A 20,562-nucleotide genomic window follows, 5' to 3' on the forward strand; every position below is an offset into this window, starting at 1 on the left:
GGTAAAGCTTCTGCTTTCATAAGGGTGACTATACTGGTCTATACTGGGCAGTTTTTAAATTCTATACAGTGAGATAGGCTGATGATGATACCAACAACAAATTATAAGTGGGAAGCATTCAGGGAAGTAATCATAGAAGCTACTAGGCTTTTCATATCAACTAAAAAATACAGTACAAGACTTAGACCTAAATGGTTGTCAGATGAACTATTGAGAAACGTGGCAGAGAAGAAAAGTGCACAGGATATAGATATGAGGGGGTATCAAAAAGTTTGTACCCTGACCTTGATAAAACATCAGTAGGAAGACGCCATTTTTAATATAAGTTGTCTACATATTCAATAACTGAGGAAAGACGCTATGGTTGACAAAGTGGAGTATTGAGCAGTGATCAAGTTCCTGCAATTGCAGGGCAAGAAAGCTCAGAAAATTGAAGAAATGAAAGCTTCTGTAGGGCAGAATTGTCCATCCTATGACACTGTAAAAAAGTGGAAACTGAAGTTCCAGTGCAGTCGTACAAGTGTCTTTGACAAGACAAGAGAAGGAAGGCCATCAACATCCACAGACAGTGAGATTGTTGAAAAGCTTGAGCAGCTGGTGCAGAGTGACAGACATGTGACAATTCATTTCATTGCAAATGCAGTGGGAATTAGTTATGAGTCTGCCCACAACATTTTAAATTACCATCTGCACATGTCTAAGGTCTCCGCATGATGGGTTCCAAAATTGCTGACACCTTTACAGAAACAATGTCAAATGCAATGTTCTCGCCAACTATTGGATTTGTGTAATGCAGATGTTGAGAACTTTTTTTTGACCTAGCACCATCAGACTTCTTATTTCAAAAAATGAAGAAACCATTGTGTAGATGCTGCTTTGATTTGTCTCAGGAAGTCATCAACGAAGTGGAATAGTGGTTTCAGACAAAAACTGCGGACTTCTATGATCAGGGCATTAAAAAACTGATCCATAGATGGAAGAAATGAATTACTATACATGGAGAATACATAGAAAAGGATTAAAGTTCCTGTGAAGTTTCACCTTATGGCTATTATTTCTAGGTAAGGGTATGAACTTTTTGATATCCCCCTCGTAAATTATAAGGTGATACAGCCTATGGTATATATAAATTAGTCTATATAATATCGGTGTAGATACACCATAGATAACTTTTAAGAAACTACGATGGTAGTTAGTGTGGGAGGCATTATTTGCTCTGTATCTCATATTGTGTTGCCATGGTATTGCACTACCTCGAATAAGTAACACTTCACTAATAGAGAAGACTACTGTTACTTATTCTCAGTGAGTACCACCAAACAGACAGCACCGTTTCAAAGCTATTGGCCTATCATTGTTGGGTGGGCAGTACCCTCATATTGCAGACATGATGACCCAGTTATGAAGATAATCACATAATAATATAAGAGATGCTATAAAGGTTTATATGATAATATTTAAAAATAACTTAATGCACAAGGCATAATACTTTAAGAGTTAAGAGTTCAATATCTATATAATATCGGCGTATATACACCATAGATAACTCTTAAGAAACTATGATAGTAGTTAGTGTGGGAGGCATTATTTGCTCTCTATCTCATATTGTGCTCTTCCTTCATAACGAGTTGCCATGGTATTGCACTACCTCGAATAAGTAATGCTTCACTAATAGAGAAGACTATTGTTACTTATTCTCAGTGAGTACCACCACCCAGACAGCACCATTTCAAAGCTATTGGCCTATCATCGGTGGGTGGGCAGATATCCTAGTGAAGTGTTACTTATTCGAGGTAGTACAATACCATGGCAACTCGTTATGAAGGAAGAGCACAATATGAGATAGAGAGCAAATAACACCTCCCACACTAACTACCATCGTAGTTTCTTAAGAGTTACTATGATGGTGTATCTAGACCGATATTATATAAATATTAAACTCTTAAAGTATTATGCCTTGTGCATTTAGTTTTTTTAAATAAATTAGTCTGTAATTAAGTCACAAAGGAGGTTAAGCAATTTAAGGCAGATTATGAGAAATCTCTAACAAAATAAGTAAAGCACAGCAGAAAGATTTCTATAATTATATTAACAGTAGAAGGAAAAGGTTGAATCACATTGAGCCACATGATATCAATGTATTAACCGTTGATGACTATGCTCGGCTGCTGACAAATTCAATAGGTATTTTGCATCTACATTCAATTCACACATGAGGAATTTTAAAAGGGAGGGGATGCCACAAGTTTATCAAACTGTAACAGGGAGTTAAATGACTGTGATAACTGAAAGGAAAATGGAAAAGAAATTTCTGAAGCTATACATAAAAAAAGGTGCCTGGGGGGATGAAATCTATACAATTATATTAAGCGGGGCAGCAAAGTAGGTAAGCAAACCCTTAGGCATAATTATCAGAGCATCCTTGGATTCGGGGGAATTCCCTGTGGACTGGAGATGTGCAAATGTATCCCCTCATAAAGGGGAATCAAAAGGTGACATGAGTAATTATAGCCTGTTAGCATAACGCCAGGTGCAGATAAAATAATGGAGCCACTAGTTAAAGAAGTAATGAAGAACCATCTGGACAGTAATGCAATTATACCGAAGTCACAGCATGGATTTGTTAAGAGGTGGTCTTGTACAACCAATCTTATAGGTTACTATGATGCAGTGACCAAGCAACTGGATTGAAAAAAGAATTTTAATATCATACACTTGGATTTCTGGAAGACTTCTGATACTGTTGCTCATAAAAGTCTGCTGTACAAACTGGAGCAAACAGGCGAGCTGCTGTTATGAATAAAGGGATGGTTAAATGGCAGAAAACGCAGGGTGATTATCAATAAGCGCTGCTCTTTGTAAACTAATGTTATTAGTGGAGTCCCCCACAATTCACTGCTGTGCCCATTGTTGTTTTTGATATTTATTAAGATATTAATGAAGTATATCAAGATTAATGTCTAAATTTGCAGATGATACAAATGTTAGCAGGGTGATTAACAACAGTCTCATCAGGGCAAGCTACTGCAACAAGATGTAGAAAAATTGGGTCGATGGGCTGAGAAATGGCAGTTAAAGTATAAATTTACAAATGCAAGGTACTGCATATGGGTAGCAGTAACCCACAGTAATGTACCAACTGTGTAGTACTACACTCAGGGTAGTTGAAAATGAAAAATACCTGGGATAATTATGTAATCAGACATGAAATTCTCTGAGCAGTGATGACATGCTCTCAGGCCAGCTCATGGTATGATATACAGAAACTTTGCCAATGGGGATAAGGAAGTGTTCATTCCTTTGTACAAGGCCACAGTTAGGCCTCACCTTGCATACTGTATACAGGTCTGGAGGCCTCACTATAGGAAGGATGTAGATCTCTTGGAATGGGTGCAGAGAAGAGCAATCAGTTTAGTGAAGGAAAGAAAGGGTGCTCTTACCCTTGAGGTGCATAAAGCCTTGAATGGTTTGATCAGCCTCTATGCTGATGGGATTCTTCCTCTTGCAAACCTGAGGGACAAACTAAAATTGAGGAATAACAGTTGTAGAATAGTTGTGCAGAAATTTTCCTTTAGCCAGTGGATAGCTGAATGCTGGAACAAACTTCCATCTGTCATTGTGGAAGTTGATAGCTTAAATAAATTCAAGGAAGAACTGGACAAACTTTTGGAGCGAATAGATGGGTGAAATGGGAAGTTTTTTTTTTTCCCCTTCTTTGGCTGATACTGCATAAGTGTGCATTCTTACATCATATGCATCTACTAATGCTAAGGCACCTAGCATGGATGGAATCTAGCCAATTATATTAAGGGAAGTCAGAAAACACATAAGGCACATAATTATGAGAGCATCCAAGGATACTCTTGTAATTATGAATAAATGTTATTACAATTACTCGTATTAAGTGTTATTACTAGTACTGTATTACTAAAAAGTACTAATGTCTATTATTGGACTACTACTATTATATTGCTAGAGTGGCCATGTCAAGAGTTTGCATCATCTGCCTGCACTCGAAGATATGGTGGTCCAGCATTCTTATGCACCAGTTTAAAGAAAAACAATGGCTACATGCCCAATTCAAGAGCTCACACACAGAAAGATCATACTCAGCATACTCAATAGCCAGATACAATTTCCAGAAATTCAAGAAGCATGCTATCAACTCGTTCATGGAGAAGAGGATAGCGTGTGGACAGCGATCCTGGTCGGCCAATCACATCCGGTCAGCAGCAGAATCATTAGACCTGGCAGAATGATGCGATCATGTAACCCAGTTCGTCAAAACAGACAGTGCAGCTGCGGAGTCCCCCGGAACAGTGCCCACTACGACATAACTAATCTCAATAATGTGACGATTGGCAAAGAGGAGCTAATCAAGGCCATCAATGCCCTGTCCAATAAGAAATCAATGGGAAGTGACTCTATTCCCACCTTTTGCCTTAAAGTTGCCTCCTACTTCATCAGCGATGAACTGACGAAGTTGTTTAACAGAATTTTACAACAGGGAGTCGTCCCAAACGCTTGGCTGAATTATAAAGTCATCCCAATTTCAAAGGTGCAGAATCCAACCTCTACTGCTGACTATAGGCCTATTTCAATCTCCTCCCCTTTTCTCAAATGCCCGGAGAAGTGCTTGTTTAAAGTGGTTAACAATCAGATCCTTTCCCAGAGATCTCAGCATACACATTATGCGCTCTCACAAAGATTGCCAATAACATGCATACAGGCTCTGAATTTGAAACCCTTCACACCTGGGAGCAAGGCTATGTTATGCATGCTGTTTTTCTAGATCTGAAAGCGGCCTTTGACTCAGAACCCCGGGGGGGCTCATATCTGGTGAGTGTGGGCTTGGCACACCCAGGGTCCCGAGCTGGATATATCATTCTTCTCTTTCTTGGTGATTCCCTTCTACTTTTGACTCTCTCTCTCTCTCTCTCAGGGTAACTTGGGAACTTTTTTTTTTTTTCCTGGTGCAGCATGAGCCTCAGGCTTCCTTGCACCATATGGCTATTAATAATAATAATAAGTTAAGCCTCTTATGTGCCTCCTGGAGGACTACTACAGTTTCACGGGTAATGTCTCGAAGATCCTCAGGAATCTGCTAACCAAAGAGGTGCCTTACCTTCCAGCAAAAGAATAACTGCATCACAAAACAGGTGGAAGTCGATATACCACAAGGTGGATCGTTGTTGGCACTGCTTTTTTCGGCGACATTTATTCAACTAATGAATGAAATACTTGCGTTTATGGCCTATGCCAACGATATTGTATGTTACCTCTCAAGCCCAACTAACACCTAACTAGACCAGACAGAGGAATTATCGAAGTCTGTCATCCTGAACAAATATCTCTCCTCTTTCTGTGAATACGCTACCTATTTTGGGCTTAAAATAAACCCTGAAAAATCTAAATATATCATCTTCCCACCTAGAGCACAAGCAGACCTCAATCCAGCAGCTTCTCTGCAGCCCTCCATTGTGGGGCATGTTCTCGTCACCACTCATTCCATAAAATTCCTAGGAGTGGTAATGGACGAAAACCTAACAAATAAGGAATAAGCAACTGAATTCAAGAGCATTACGGGCTTCTGGGGTATGAAACTTGATCTCTGTAGAGCGCACAACAAGGAAACAGTCAGAAAATTTCTCCTCTACTATTTTAGTTCTATCATCAGTTATAGTATTGAAGTTTGGTTGGCTGCTCCTATGTCCAGTCTGAAGATGCTCTGGGGTCTGGAATTCTGGGTCCTAAAGTGGGCCAACAAGTGGGCTCACCTACCCTATACAACATCAAAATCATAGCTCTGCATAAATCTGAGATACACCCCGGCCCAGCACCTGGCATATGCGAGGAAGCTCACAATGGCACTTAATTTGTGCTCCACTGCTCTGAACTTCGCAAACATTGATTTGGATGTGTGGTCCAGAGATTCTGCCTAAAGAAGAGAAAAGAGCAAATCCATAGTGAAGTGCATTCAGCATTCCTGCAATTGTCGGCGGAACTAGTCAACTCCCAGTGAAAGTTTTCAGACTGTCTCAATGTGTTGCAACTTGTATATAATAACTATAAAATCTATATAATACAATATAAGCTCCGTATAATCAATCTATTATAATAATTATAAAATCTATTTAATTCAATATTAGATGTGTATATTGCACTGTCTATGTAATTTATGTATTTGCTGTGTACCCACGTAGTTTTTTTTCTATGTACTGAATGTAATGTGTTCAGTTAATTGCAAGATTTCTCTGGTTGCCTGTAGCAGGAATCGTGTCCTACATTTCTATGAATAAAAAATTTTATTATTATTATATGGTTATAATAAAATTGTTTTCCCTGAGGAAGTATTAAAATCAGGCCTCCAGACCTGTATACAGTGCTCAAGGTGTGGCCTGACAATTGCCTTATACAAGAGGATAATCACCTCCTTATCCCTGCTAGAAAAATTCCTGAATACCATGAGCTACTCTTGCAGACCATCTGCACTGCTCAGAAAACTTCATATATGACTGCAAAATTACCCCCAGGTCCTTTTCATCCTCTACCACCATCAGTGTAGAACCACACTGTTGATATGTTACTCTAGGGTTACAGCTAATGTTAAACTTCAGTTACCCTTCTCAGCCCATCTGCTCAACTTTTCTAGATCCTGTTGCAGCAGCGTACTGTCATTAGTGTCATTAACAACTTTGCAGACCTTTGTATTGTCTGCAAACTTGGACATTAAGCCTAATAAACCATCATCAATATCATTAATAAATACAGAAAACAACAATGTACCCAACACTGAAACCTGGGGAACTCTGCTAATAACATTAGTCCACAAAGAGTAGTGTCCATTGATTACCACTCTCTGTCTTCTCCCACTCAACCATCCCTTTATCCATAGCAGCAATTTGCCTCCAATGTCACACTGCCCCAATTTGTGCAACAGTATCAACAGTCTTCCACTTGCAACAGTATCAAAAATCTTTCTAAGATTCAAATATATATCAAAATTATTCTTTGCATCTAGCTCCTTAGTGACCACATCATAGTATCCAATCAAATTGGACAGAAAAGACTTCCCTCTAACAAACCCATGCTGTGTCCAAGCTATAACTGAAGCCTTGTCTAGATGATCCTGCAGTGCTTCTTTAACCAGTGCCTCCATTAATTTCCATGGAATAGAAGTTATACTAACAGGTTTGTAATTACTTGGGTTGCCCTTTGATCCTCCTTTGTTAATTTGGGTCCCATTTTCAAATCTCCAATCCATGGGTACCTCCCCTGAGTCCAAGGAAGCTCTCATAATTATGACTAAAGATTTGCTTACTTTGTTTGCTACCTCCTTTAATATAACTGGGTAGATCCCATCCAACCCAGGTGACTTTCTTATGTTTATCTTCAACAATTTCTTCTCCACTTTTCTTTCAGTTATTACAAAATCAACTAGCTCACTGCCAGAGTTTAATTCATCTCTGGCATTCCCTCCCTGAATAACTCCTCAAGTATGAATGTAGAGGCAAAATTCTCCATAATGTTGTTAGCTAAATGAGAAGGATCATCCATTGATATCAAGGAGACCAATCTGATTCATCCCCTACTTCTGGAGTTTACATAAGTAAAGAACTCTTTGCTGTTTTTCTTTGCATACTTTGCCAAAGATTTCTCGCAATCTGCCTTTGCCTGCCTAACCCCCTTTGTGATTTGGTTACAGACCAACTTATATCTATCGTAGGCTTCTGTGTCACCTGTTAATTTATATGTATCCCATGCATTTTTCTTCTATGTACCATTTTACCCCAGGGGCTCACATCTGGTGAGTATAGGCTTGGCACACCCAGGGTCCTGAGCTAGATATCTTCGTTCTTCTCTTTCTTAGTGATTCCTTTCTACTCCTGACTCGCTCGCGCTCTCTCTCTCTCTCTCTCTCTCAGGATAGCTCGGGAATTTTTTTTGGTTAGTGCGGCATAAGTCTCAGGCTTCCTTGCACTATATGGATAATAATAATAATAATGTTTCATTAGTTCATCTGATATCCATTTAGGCCTAAACCTTGAACAAAATTTCTTAGTTGGAGTGAAAAGCCTAGTAGCTTCCAAGATTAATTCTTTTAATGCTTCCCATTTTAAAATTGCTGTTGGTAACATCATCAGCTGGTCCAATCATAAAGAATTTAAATACTGTCTCAGACCACCATAGTCACCTTTACGAAAGCAAAAACCGTTCCCTTTACCACTGATGGTAGTTACCTCTTTCAGTAAATCCAAAGGATAAATTCTTTGAATGGTTCCCATTTTGAATTTTCTGTTGGTAACATCGTCAGTTGGTCCTAAAGTTGGTTTGAAATTCTATACAGAAAATTCTATACAGAATTTTCTGTATAGAATTTCAAAAATCAAAAACTCTTCCCTTTACCTCTGATGGTAGTTACATCTTTAAGTAAATCCAACATCAGTACACTGTGATCACTGCCAACTAGTGGTTCCTTTATCAGCAGATTCTTAATGCATGAAGAATCACTACTGAAAATCAGATCAACAGTATTACTCCCTCTAGTTGCCTCCGGAACATGCTGCTGTAGAAAACAATCACCCAATAAATCCACAAAAGCCTTGCTAGTGTGTGGGTGACCAACCCACAAATTCCAGTCAATCTTGGGAAATTAAAATCCCCCATTATAAGACACTGATTTACTGGCCCACTTTATTTCTCTATACACTTGTTAATTATACTCATCAGAGTAATTTTGTTTTCCTATTGCTTATGCTGCACCAAACTGACTCGACACTGCACTGTCCAGCCATGTCGACTGGCTGTACTTCCTTGGATTTTATGTATTACTTAACTAATTGCATAACCGCTGCTCCCTTCCTATCCTGTCTGTCCTTCCTGTACACATTGTACTCCCAATGTGAAGAATCACACAGATATAAGGAAAGCAGAATTCCAGTTCTGCTTTCCTTATATCTGTGTGACTCCACATCTCTGATGTCCCAACAATTTTTGGCTTTGAGGTTTTGACCAACACTTTAAATTGATCAAATTTATTTACCAAACTACTACCATTGGTGTACACGCAAGTATACATGCAAATGTTCCTCTTGTTAGCTATCCTAACACAGCCCATGTATTTACTTGTTCCGCAATGACTCCCAGCAGTCTCTGGAATCCCGTGCACATTGTTTTCCAGGTTGCTGCTAATTCCAATAGAAGCAGTGCAAGAATCACTTTCACTTCAGCCAGTTGCTACAGTTAATCTATTAGTCTGTACATCCCCCCCCCAAGCTAGCAGTTTTCTGCCTCACCTAACACTGCCTCGACAGCATTAGCAAATATTCTTGCACCCTTTCTATTTAAGTGTACCTCATCCCTATAGAACCTGTCTCTCCTGTTAACAAGCACAGACCAGGCTGAGAAAAATTCTACCCCTTGAGCTTTGCACAATCTCTCCAGGACAAACTGATCGACACGGATCTCATCATATACTCCCTCCGATCGTGTCTGGCAGAATTGCAGACACTTTCAATTTCAACCCTAAGTCACGGCTTTTTTTCAACACTGACCCATACTTTTTAAATAATTCCGCTTGTCTCCTACTCTTAATATCATTAGTGTCAAAATGTACAACAATATCACTTTTTGTGCCCTTAAAAGATGATATCTGCTTTACAACGTCATCAACCTTTGCCCTTGGCAGACATACCCTGGTCCTGTTCCACCTATCCTTTTTCCACAAGATGTTCCCTGTTTCTCTGACAATAGAGTCACTGACAACAACTAGTTCCTTTGGGACCAGCACATTCTGCCTTGGGGTTTGCAGCTGTGTTGCGTGATATTCAAGAGCAAGCTCTGGCACTGATGTGGGCAGCTGAGATCTTGATTGGCCCCTCGATTTAAATCCTTCGAGGGCATACACCCTGTCCTTCAAGGCTCTCATATAGGCACATAACAACGCTGAGTTGCCGCCTGATTTTGTCACACTGCTTACATTGCACATACAAAAAGACATTCCCCCTGGCAATATCATGTCCCGTTCCTGATTGATCCACAAGCAGTACATTTCAAAATGCTATGATTCAGAGTACAACCGCTGTCCCTCAGTTCTCCACTGAGCCACAGCACTCCCATTACCTTGAGCCTTTTACTTTGCTACCCTGAGTTTTGGTTCTGAGTATCTGCTCTATGTCATGGATTTGTCTGATGTTTGAAATTCAGTGATTCCCCAACCATTATTGGCCTTGTAGTCCTCCGCCGAGATGAGGCATAATGATCAGTCTGTTTTATTTTATTTTCATTTTCGACTCGTTAGTTTTCATGTTAGTGATATTTCACATAACACAAAATATTATGTTTTGTGTTATGTGAAACATAATATTTCATGTTTATATTTCGTGTTTATTCTCTAAAAGTGTATTTTATTATACAGCAGACTTTCCATTAACCGGAATTCAAGCAACCAGTACTCTCAAGCAACCGGCAAAAAATCTCGGAAATAGTAGGTAGTTGAAAAATTAAAATGATACATTAATTTCTAGATAAAATTATTCAAACTTGGCGTGCCGCTTTGCACTGTGAGTATGCGCACGTGCATCCCTCATCACGTTTGTCTCTCACTCCCGACAATTCACTGTGTAAATATATCAGTTGATTTATTGTTATTCAAATTCTGTGTTCTCTTTCAACCCCTAGAATGCCGAAACAGTTAGAAAGTAAGCGTAAACGTGTAGTGCTTACCCTCAAGCAGAAGATGGAAATATGCAAGAGGCTTGAGAAAGGTCATGCAGTGCTCAGGAAGAATTTAATGTTGGCTCGTCAACGATCTATGACATTAAGGCTCAGTCTCAGAAAATAAAGGAGTTTTATGCCAAGTCAGAGAGGGACAAGAGTGTAGAGAAGCATCATACTCTTCATACACCGAGAATGGAAGTGTTTCACCAGGCCCTGTAAGAGTGGTTTTCGCAGAAAAGATCCGAGGGTGGTTGCATTTCTGGACCCATGTTGCTAGAAAAAGCAAAAGAATTTCATGAAAAAATGAAAATTGAAGGTAAGTGTTCATTTTCAAGTGGCTGGCTTACTCGATTCAAGGTTCGTCATGGCATCCGTAAGCTGTATTTGTAAGGGGAGCAGAAATTAGCTGATTTTCAGGCTGCAGCTTCATTTCACGAGGTGTTTAGTGAAATAATGAAAAAAAATGACTTGACCACAGAACAGATTTATAATGAAGATGAGACAGGACTAATGTGGAAGTGTCTGCCTAATTCTACTTTTTCTGGTGGTAATGAGAAGGTAGCTCATGGGTTTAAGAAAAATAAGGAGCGTGTAACTGTGCTAGTTTGTGCAAATGTATCAGGAAATCATAGGGTAAAGCTGTGTTTGGTTGGCAAATTTGCTAAACCAAGGTGCTTTAAAGGCATAAGTAACCTTCCCGTACATTATCTCATGCACAGAGCAACAGCTGGATGGACGCAGGAATCTTTACCAAGTGGTTTCATTATTCATTTGTCCCTAGTGCTAAAGAAAATTTACGAAAGAAAGGATTACCAGAGAATAGTAAAGTTTTGTTGCTCTTGGATAACTGTCGCACACATCCTCCTGCTGAAGAGCTAGTTAATGGCAACATTTTTGTGTGTTATCTTCGAGCTAACGTCACATGTCAGATCCAACCAATGGATCAGTGGGTGATGCAAACCATTAAAATGTTTTACAAGCGCGACTTCATGTGGAAAATGACTAATTTTGACGAGACAATTCTGGATTTTCAGAAGAAATATAACTTCAAAGATGCTATCTACACTAACTATCAGTTGTGCTTGGGACTCTGTGAGAAATTAAACATTACAGAAACATTGGAGAAAGTTGTGGCCAGCTGTGATATTTGAAAAGTCCTCCTCCATTGAATTTGAGGAATTCCCAGTCAATAGTGCAGCTGTCAATAGCACTGTTTATGATGAAATCTGTGAGTTAGTTGATGAAATGAATTTGCCTCGAGATGAAGTCAACGACTGGCTTATTGTGGAAGAAGATATACCAGTAACTCATACACTGAATACGGAAGACATTAGCATTAGTAGAGGCATATGATGCAAGAAAGCAAGCTTATTCAGCATCAGCCAAAAAAAAAAAAAAAGCACAACCACTACTCCCATTTTACCCCTCCGTTCGTTCGAAATAACTGTCCAGCTGAGCCTTAAATTTGTTTAGGCTATCAACTTCAACAACAAGTGATGGAAGTCTATTCCACAAACCAACTGCCCGCTGGTTAAAGGCAAATTTCCGCACATCTATCCGACATCCGTCCTTCCTCAATTTGAATTTATGCCCTCTCAGGTGATTATCCTGAGCAAGAGGAAGAATCCCATCGGCATTGAGCATGCTCAAGCCATTCAAAGCCTTATACACCTCTATCAGATCACCTCGCCGATGCCTAGTCTCCAGACTCTGTAATTTGCAAAACTTAAGCCTTTCTTCGTAAGAGCAACCCTTTGTTCCATTCACTAACCTTGTTGCCCTTCTCTGTACTCGTTCCAGCAGCTCTACATCCTTCTTGAAATGAGGCCTCCAGACCTGTATACAGTATTCAAGGTGTGGCCTGACCAACGCCTTATACAAGGGAATAATCACATCCCTATCCCTGCTAGAAAAATTCCTGTATATCATTGACAAGACACCATGAGCTACTCTTGCAGCTCGTCTGCACTGCTCAGAGAACTTCATATCTGCCTGCACAATTACCCCCAGGTCCTTTTCATTCTCTACCACTGTCAGCATAGTACCACAGAGTTGATACGTTGATCTGGGGTTACTGTTTCCCATATGTAGTACTTTACATTTGTCAAGGTTAAACTTCATTTGCCACCTCTCAGCCCATCTGCTCAACCTTTCCAGATCCTGTTGCAGCAGCATAGCATCAGTAGTGTCCTTAACAACCCTGCCAACCTTTGTATCATCTGCAAACTTGGACATTAAGCTTCATATACCATCATCTATATCATTTATAAATACAGAAAACAACAACGGATCCAACACTGAACCCTGAGGAACTCCACTAATAACATTAGTCCACGTTGAGCAGTGTCCATTGATTACCACTCTCTGTCTTCTGCCACTCAACCATCCCTTTATCCATAGCAGCAATTTGCCTTCAATGCCACACTGCTCCAATTTGTGCAGCAGTCTTCCATGCGCAACAGTATCAACAGCCTTTCTAAGATCCCAATATATATATATATATAATATCAAAGTTATTCCCTGCATCCAGTTCTTTTGTGACTACATCATAGTATCCAATCAAATTGGTCAGACAAGACCTGCCCTTAACAAAACCATGCTGTGTCTGAGCTATAACTGAATTCTTGTCCAGATGATCCTGCAGTGCTTCTTTAACCAGTGCCTCCATTAATTTTCCTGGAACCGAAGTTAAACTAACAGGTCTATAATTACTTGGGTTGCCCTTTGATCCTCCTTTGTGAATTGGGGTTACATTTGCACATCTCCAGTCTATGGGTACCTCCCCTGAGTCCAAAGAAGCTCTGATAATTATGGCTAGGGGTTTGCTTACTTCCTTTGCTGCCTCCTTTAATATAACTGGATAGATCCCATCCACCCCAGGTGCCTTTTTTATGTTTATCCTCAACAATTTCTCCTCCACTTTCCTCTCAGTTATTAGAAAATCATCTAGCTCACTGCCAATATTTACTTCACCTACGACATTCCTCTTCCTGAATAACTCCTCATGTGTGAATGTAGATGCAAAATACTCGTTTAGATTGTTAGCCACCTGAGCAGGATCCTCAACTGTTGAACCATCAACAACCAGTGGACCAATCTGATTCATCCCTTTCCTTCTTGAGTTTAAATAGTTAAAGAACTCTTTTCTGTTTTTCTTTGCATCCTTTGCCAAGGATTTCTCATAATCTGCCTTTGCCTGCCTAATCTCCTTTGTGACTTGGTTACAGACCAACTTATATCTATCATAGGCTTCCATGTCACCCATTAATTTGTATGTATCCCATGCACTTTTCTTCTCTGCCATATGTCTCATTAGTTCATCTGACAACAATTTAGGCCTGAACCTTGAACAATATTTCTTGGTTGGTATGTAAAGCCTGGTAGCTTCCAAGATTAGTTCCTTAAATGCTTCCCATTTTGAATTTGCTGTTGGTAACATCATTGGTAACAATATTGGGTAACAGTATTGGGCTTAGTATAATAGTCAAGTATTTTTTTAATACTAACTCTCAAGCAACCAGAAACTACAGTTATCCAGCATCTACCAATCCCCATGGGTGCCAGTTAACTGGGAGTCTGTTGTATATATATTTTATATTATATAAAAATATTTAAAATAAAAAATATGTATAAAAATAAATATAAAATATATTTTAAATATTTTATATAAATATATATTTTATAATGTATGTTTTTATATTATACAAACTATAATATAATTTATAGTTTTGGAAAAAGTATTCAGGTGCTAATTATTTATTTTTTTTTTTTTTTGGAATTGTTGGTGCCATAATGCACCTCCTAAGGTTTTTGCAGTACTTTAATCCAAGCCCGAGGTGGGAATCGAACCCGCGACCTTTAGGTTGCCAGGCAGGCACTTTACCCTCGGGTGCTAATGGTAGCATCATTTCATTACTCATTTTTAATTATTATTACTACTTTTTGCAATTTTTTTTATCATATTTAGGGTAGTAGCGATAATCTTCAATAAAGTTTAAAGCTAACCTCTTGACTACATTTTAAAAGTTACTTTTAATAATAAAAACGATAACTTTATGCTAGTTTATAAAAGTAAATTAAGTAATGTGATAAAAACTAACTCAAACAAAATGACTAGCTAGAACATAGAAATAAATAAGGAACTCGGAACTGCCAGTAGTGTTGCAAAAAATCCCGACTGTGGGAATTTTCTTGCACCTGATGAATGTTGTCCACATCATTTCCTAAAAGAGTGGCATGCGACATGCTTTCCACTTCCAGAAACTAACATGCTCCACATTAATATTTAAAAATAACTAAATGCACAAGGCATTTAGATTACCACAGTAAACACCCCTGAGAACTATATAAATATATAATATTGCGGGGGGGGACTGAAAACTTGAACAATAATGCTGCGTTCACACAATCGATATTTAAGCTATATAGTAATACTTAATCACCCAACCAACCAACCAATTAAATTAAAGAATCTTCACACCTCATTAATTTCATTGGTTGTGTGGTGAATTAAGTACTGGCGGATCCGCTTCAGTTTCACATGTATAAACGCAGCCCTACAGCATATTTTATTGATGTTATTTGGGTTGGGCGTTTTATTGTTGTAACAACATCAACAAATTATCGCGTACATTTAACACATTTTATGTCATCGCGCCAACAAGCGTAATGTAACACTGTCGTTTTTGTTTTTATATTCAAGTTTTTCAGTTAAATACTTTCCCCATTATTTAACTAGCATTAATTGTATTATTGTTCAAACACGTTTGGTAAAAAAAGTCCAAGCATAACATCACACAGAATAATCATTAAAATTAAACAGTTAAAACATGTTGCAGTTCTTTTCATTATATATATGTGTGTGTGTGTGTGTGTGAGGTTTGTAAAATAGATAAAGTGTCTGTGAAAATAAAAAGTACACATGGTACCTGAACTAAGAGAAGTTTAAGGGATAGTCGAAAGTGGAAGTGAAGTAATGGTTAAACAGGTGAAAGAAATTGAAAAACCTAGTACAGAAACGAACTGGGACTGAGGAGGCAAAAAATAAAATAAAATAATAATAAAAAACAAAGAAATAAATAAATAGCACTATATCAGATATCGTTGGGAAATTTTGCCCTCCCCTGACTCCACATCTTGCTAAAATTGCCCTCCCATATCTGAATATAGTGCTATTTATTTATTTTTTTATTATTATTATTATATATATATATATATATATATATTTTTTTTTTTTTTTTTTGCTTCCTCAGTCCCAGTTCATTTCTGTACTAGGTTTTTCAAATTCTTTTACCTGTTTAACCACTACTTCCACTTTCGACTATCCCTTAAACTTCTCTTAGTTCAGGCACGATGTGTACTTTTCATTCCATTTTCACAGACACTATCTATTCACTATCTATTTTACAAACCTCACATTATTTTTATCCTTTTCCTTCCTTTACTACTGCACTGCGCGTTTTGAAGAATTAGACATACGATAACTTTTGTTATTTTCCTTTTCTGCTTATTTTGCTTCTTAACGGTTGTATATATATATATATATATACAACCGTTATATATATATATATACAACCGTTACAACCGATTTTATATATATATAGGTTATATATATATAAAATCTAAAAATCATCATTTTCTCATTCATGATTAGAGGCTGTAATTACATATAAAATATAAAACAAGCATTTTTGCTTGCATGTAGTGATAAACTGAGCGAAACACGCTTGTAATATGTGTCACTTCAAAAAAAAATAAACCGACTGATATATTTGTTATTCATAAAAAAAATAAATAAAATAATAATAACAATAAAATCTCTTTCACGAGCAATAAACACCGGTACCCTTGTGGCCTTTGCCTATAACAGCGTTCTAAAATCTGTGGGGTTAGAGAGCGCCTCGCACCTATACCTGCCATAACTGCTCGATCATTAATGATTCACTCCGTGTCCAAAAGCAATTTTCAAAATATGACTTAAAAGTTTCTTTCTTCATCATCAATGTTTGAAATGAATTGACACTTAAACAACACTGGTTAAATGTCATATAAAGAAGTAATAAACAAAATAAAAAGCAAGCCCTTCCCTGTTTGAAAAGTTTCGAAATGTTAGGCACCTCAAAAGAGGCTACAATAATGTAGCAGACGACTGTTAGTAAAATGCAACAACTTACCGCATCTGCAGTAGGAACACCCACTAGAAAAATTATAGTATATACGGCACTGTAAAGAAACACGATATTGTGAATTAGTTTTAGAAATACAAACATATTTAATTCGAAATCTTAAGACTGATTTTGATTTATTAAGTATGTAGATACGTGCTGATATGTTATAAATAGTCCGTTATAACTTTCCATAAATACTTACCACAGTTGTAAAACACTAGAATATAACGTCCATTTAAAAGGTCTTTCCTCCCAAGATGAGCTCCGTTTTCTTGGGATGTGTGGGCTACAAGACATGCTGTCCCTTATGACATACAACGTCCCTCAAATATTGTGTTTTGACACCATGGAGAAACTTTAATCTGCGGCGGCTTGTTATTATCACAAACAGCACAAATAGATATTTAACAAAATTTGAAGAAATGATAGCTTTTGGCTTAAGCTAACCGTCCGCGTTCATCTGCTCACTCGAACGTTCAGCAATCCACCACAACTCAGGAAGCAAATTCAAGCACTTTCCGAAGATCAAGCCCATGGGCGGAGCTTTAGTCACGTGATACTCAAGGCGCGTCAGCTACGAGCAAAAGTAATGGAAACTGTTAATGGACTACAGAGAATGCTCTTGAGGTATACAGCCTTCTTAGCCGCGCTGATAACTAGGAAAACAAGGATGATAAAGCGAACGTAGAATCAACCATATCATGTGAACTAAAAATTGCAATACTTTGTGGACATTCTCAGGCACTGTTAATGGCATATGTTGTCTCAACTGGAAACATCGATTTAATTAGATAACAGGACAGGAATCATGTTGTTGTTGTTATTATTAGAGGTGTTAGGCGAATCGGCATTAGGCCATATTGCGCCATTTATAATATGTCTGTAAACTGTGTGTTCTGTGATCGATTTTCTGTTTACAGGACAAAAAAAAACAAGTTTCTGGAAGAAAAAATCATGTTACCCTTGAGCGAAACCGACTAACTCAACCACATTGGAAAAAGGCTCATAAAAATTCCTTGCGCCATTACCGGGTTTCGAACTCAGGTCTTTTCTACGCGGTGTGGGCAGGGCGATGATTATACAAACTACGCTACACAGGGCTGGAACAACAGGACATTAGTATTAGTATTATTAGTATTATTAGCTATATGGTGCAAGGAAGCCTGAGGCTTATGCAGCACCAGCCAAAAAAAAAAAAAAATTCCTAAGTTACCCTAAGAGAGAGAGAGAGAGAGAGATTAGCTGGAAGACATTGCCCTTGAGGCAATAAGTTTGCCAATTGTTATGTTTGTGCATTGTATAATGAAGTTTATAAAAATAAATTTAAAAATAAGCAATTTTCCCTTACTTCACTCAACTCATTGCATTGATGATTTTATTATCCTAATAAATTTGTGTAATTATATGTATTAAAACTTACAGGCAAGTAACATAACGCTTGGACAGCATAGTTAGTATAATCACCCTCCTCCTCACACTGGGTGAAAAAGTTCAAATCCCGTCAATGACGCCAGGAACTTTTATCTCCCTTTTTCACATCGTGGCTAAGTTAGTCAGTCACAGAGGCGGGTGGCATAGTTTTATTTTTCTCACGGAAACTCCTGTTTTCGGTCAGCAAACAGCAAATTAACCACAGAACATACGCAATTTACAGACTTAATATGTACGGCGCAATAGTTGCTGACACACCTAAAACTCTACAACAACAAAGTAACATTACATTTTTCTTGCATTAAATTTGAATTTTGAGCGAAAAGAAAACTAAAATTGTTGTATTAGAACATGACAATTAAATTACGAGTTTTGCCGTACTGCTGAATATCGGAATGTGTGGTTTAACAAAATTTTACATGGTACTCTATTTCTTATAAATAAAATGGGCATCCAAGAGGTATTTATTATTGACTTAAAGTCAACATTTCAGAAAAACAAAATTGAAAGTTACTTCTATGTGTTGGAATAGCATATAGAAAGAAACAAACCCGAAGGTTACTTTCTGTATATTAGAAGGGTGCAGCAGAACTTATGTGAACAAACAAATTTTACAAAAAATAATTTTGAACGATATTCATTTCATTTCTACTACCTGGGTAGTATGAATGCATCGTTTATTCATATCTCATATTGTGAGCACCTTCACAACGAGTTGCCTAGGTATTGCACTACTTCGAATAAGTAACACTTTTCTGGTAGAGAAGAGTACCGTTACTTATTCTCAGATGGGCACCCCACTCATACGGCACCATTTCGAAGCTAGTTGGCTTCATCATTGGTGGGTGGGCAGGTACCCTGTTGCAATAGTGACAACCCAGTTATGAAATATAACTCCACAATATGAGAGATGCTTGATGGTATGAGTGCTTTAATCGAAAAAAAATTCTTGGCTGAATGTCTGAGAATATGAAAGAGGCTGTTTAGACATTCAGTCAAGAAATATTTTTCGATTAAACCACGCATACCATCAAGTATCTCTCATATTGAGGAGTTATACTTCATAACTGGGTTGTCACTATTGCAACAGGGTACCTGCCCACCCACCGATGATGAAGCCAACTAGCTTCGAACCGGCCCTGTCCGGATGGTGATGCCCATCCGAGAATAAGTAATGTAACAAAGATAAAGAAAACAAAAGAATTTTTGAAGCCTCTGGCAAGCTAGGAGAGTAATTTGCCAACCTCATAGAGAAGGCCCTGGCTAAGAAAGTATTAGAAGAAAAAGATGCTAATACGTAACATGAGGGAAATATGAACATTTTTTATTAATAAACCTTATTTGATGGATGTTATTTTATTGTAATCATTAATCATTTATTTTTACTTTTCCTTTGTAGCGTCATTACATTTCATTGGCTTTCTAATTCAGCTTTAATTTCTTATAATTCAAAGTATCACTTTGGATTTTTCGCCTTCATTCCCTATCATCCACCTTTAATACTTTTCTTTCTTTCTATTCTTTCCCTACTAGTTTGGCACTTTAGCATTACCATTAGTAGAGGCATTTGATGCAAGAAAGCAAGCTTATGCAGCATCAGCCAAAAAAAAAAAAAAATAATAAATAAATAAAAAATAACCACTTCCACTTCACCCCTCTGTTCGTTCGAAATACCTGTCCAGCTGAGCCTTGAACTTATTTAGGCTATCAACTTCCACGACAAGGGATGGAAGTCTGTTCCACCAACCAACCCGCTGGCTAAAGGCAAATTTGCTCACGTCTATCCTACATCTGTCTTTCCTCAATTTGAATTTATGCCCTCTCATGTGATTATTCTGAGAAAGAGGAAGAATTCCATCAGCATTGAGCATGCTCAAACCATTCAAGACTTTATACACCTCTATCAGATCACCTCGCTGGTGCCTAGTCCCCAGACACTGTAATTTGCAAAACTTAAGCTTTTCTTCGTAAGAGCAACCCTTTGTTCCATTCACAAATCTTGTTGCCCTTCTCTGTACTCGTTCCAGCAGCTCTACATCCTTCTTGAAATGAGGCCTCCAGACCTGTATACAGTATTCAAGGTGTGGCCTGACCAACGCCTTATACAAGGGAATAATCACATCCCTATCCCTGCTAGAAAAATTCCTATATATCATCGACAATACACCATGAGTTACTCTTGCAGCCCGTCTGCACTACTCAGAAAACTTCATATCTGCCTGCACAACCACCCCCAGGTCTCTTT

At 38.1% G+C, this 20,562-nt stretch overlaps 1 protein-coding gene across 2 annotated transcripts in view; it reads right to left on the bottom strand.

Annotated features, from left to right (window-relative positions):
- The window catches only part of Col4a1 (Collagen type IV alpha 1), a 1,206,096-nt gene extending 1,188,727 nt beyond the window's left edge, over window positions 1-17,369 (bottom strand). For both annotated transcript variants that reach the window (XM_090374514.1, XM_090374509.1), the window contains exons 1-2: window positions 17,089-17,369; window positions 16,893-16,941 (exon numbers count right to left, since the gene is read on the bottom strand). In XM_090374514.1, the coding sequence (XP_090230640.1) occupies window positions 16,893-16,941; window positions 17,089-17,183 (144 nt within the window). In that variant the 5' untranslated portion in view covers window positions 17,184-17,369. The remainder of the gene's footprint in view (window positions 1-16,892; window positions 16,942-17,088) is intronic.
- Between the last annotated feature and the right edge of the window lie 3,193 nt (window positions 17,370-20,562).

Source organism: Mastigoproctus giganteus, chromosome 1 (assembly GCF_048544385.1).
Source record: "Mastigoproctus giganteus isolate SK-2022 chromosome 1, ASM4854438v1, whole genome shotgun sequence".
NCBI lineage: Eukaryota > Metazoa > Arthropoda > Arachnida > Uropygi > Thelyphonidae > Mastigoproctus > Mastigoproctus giganteus.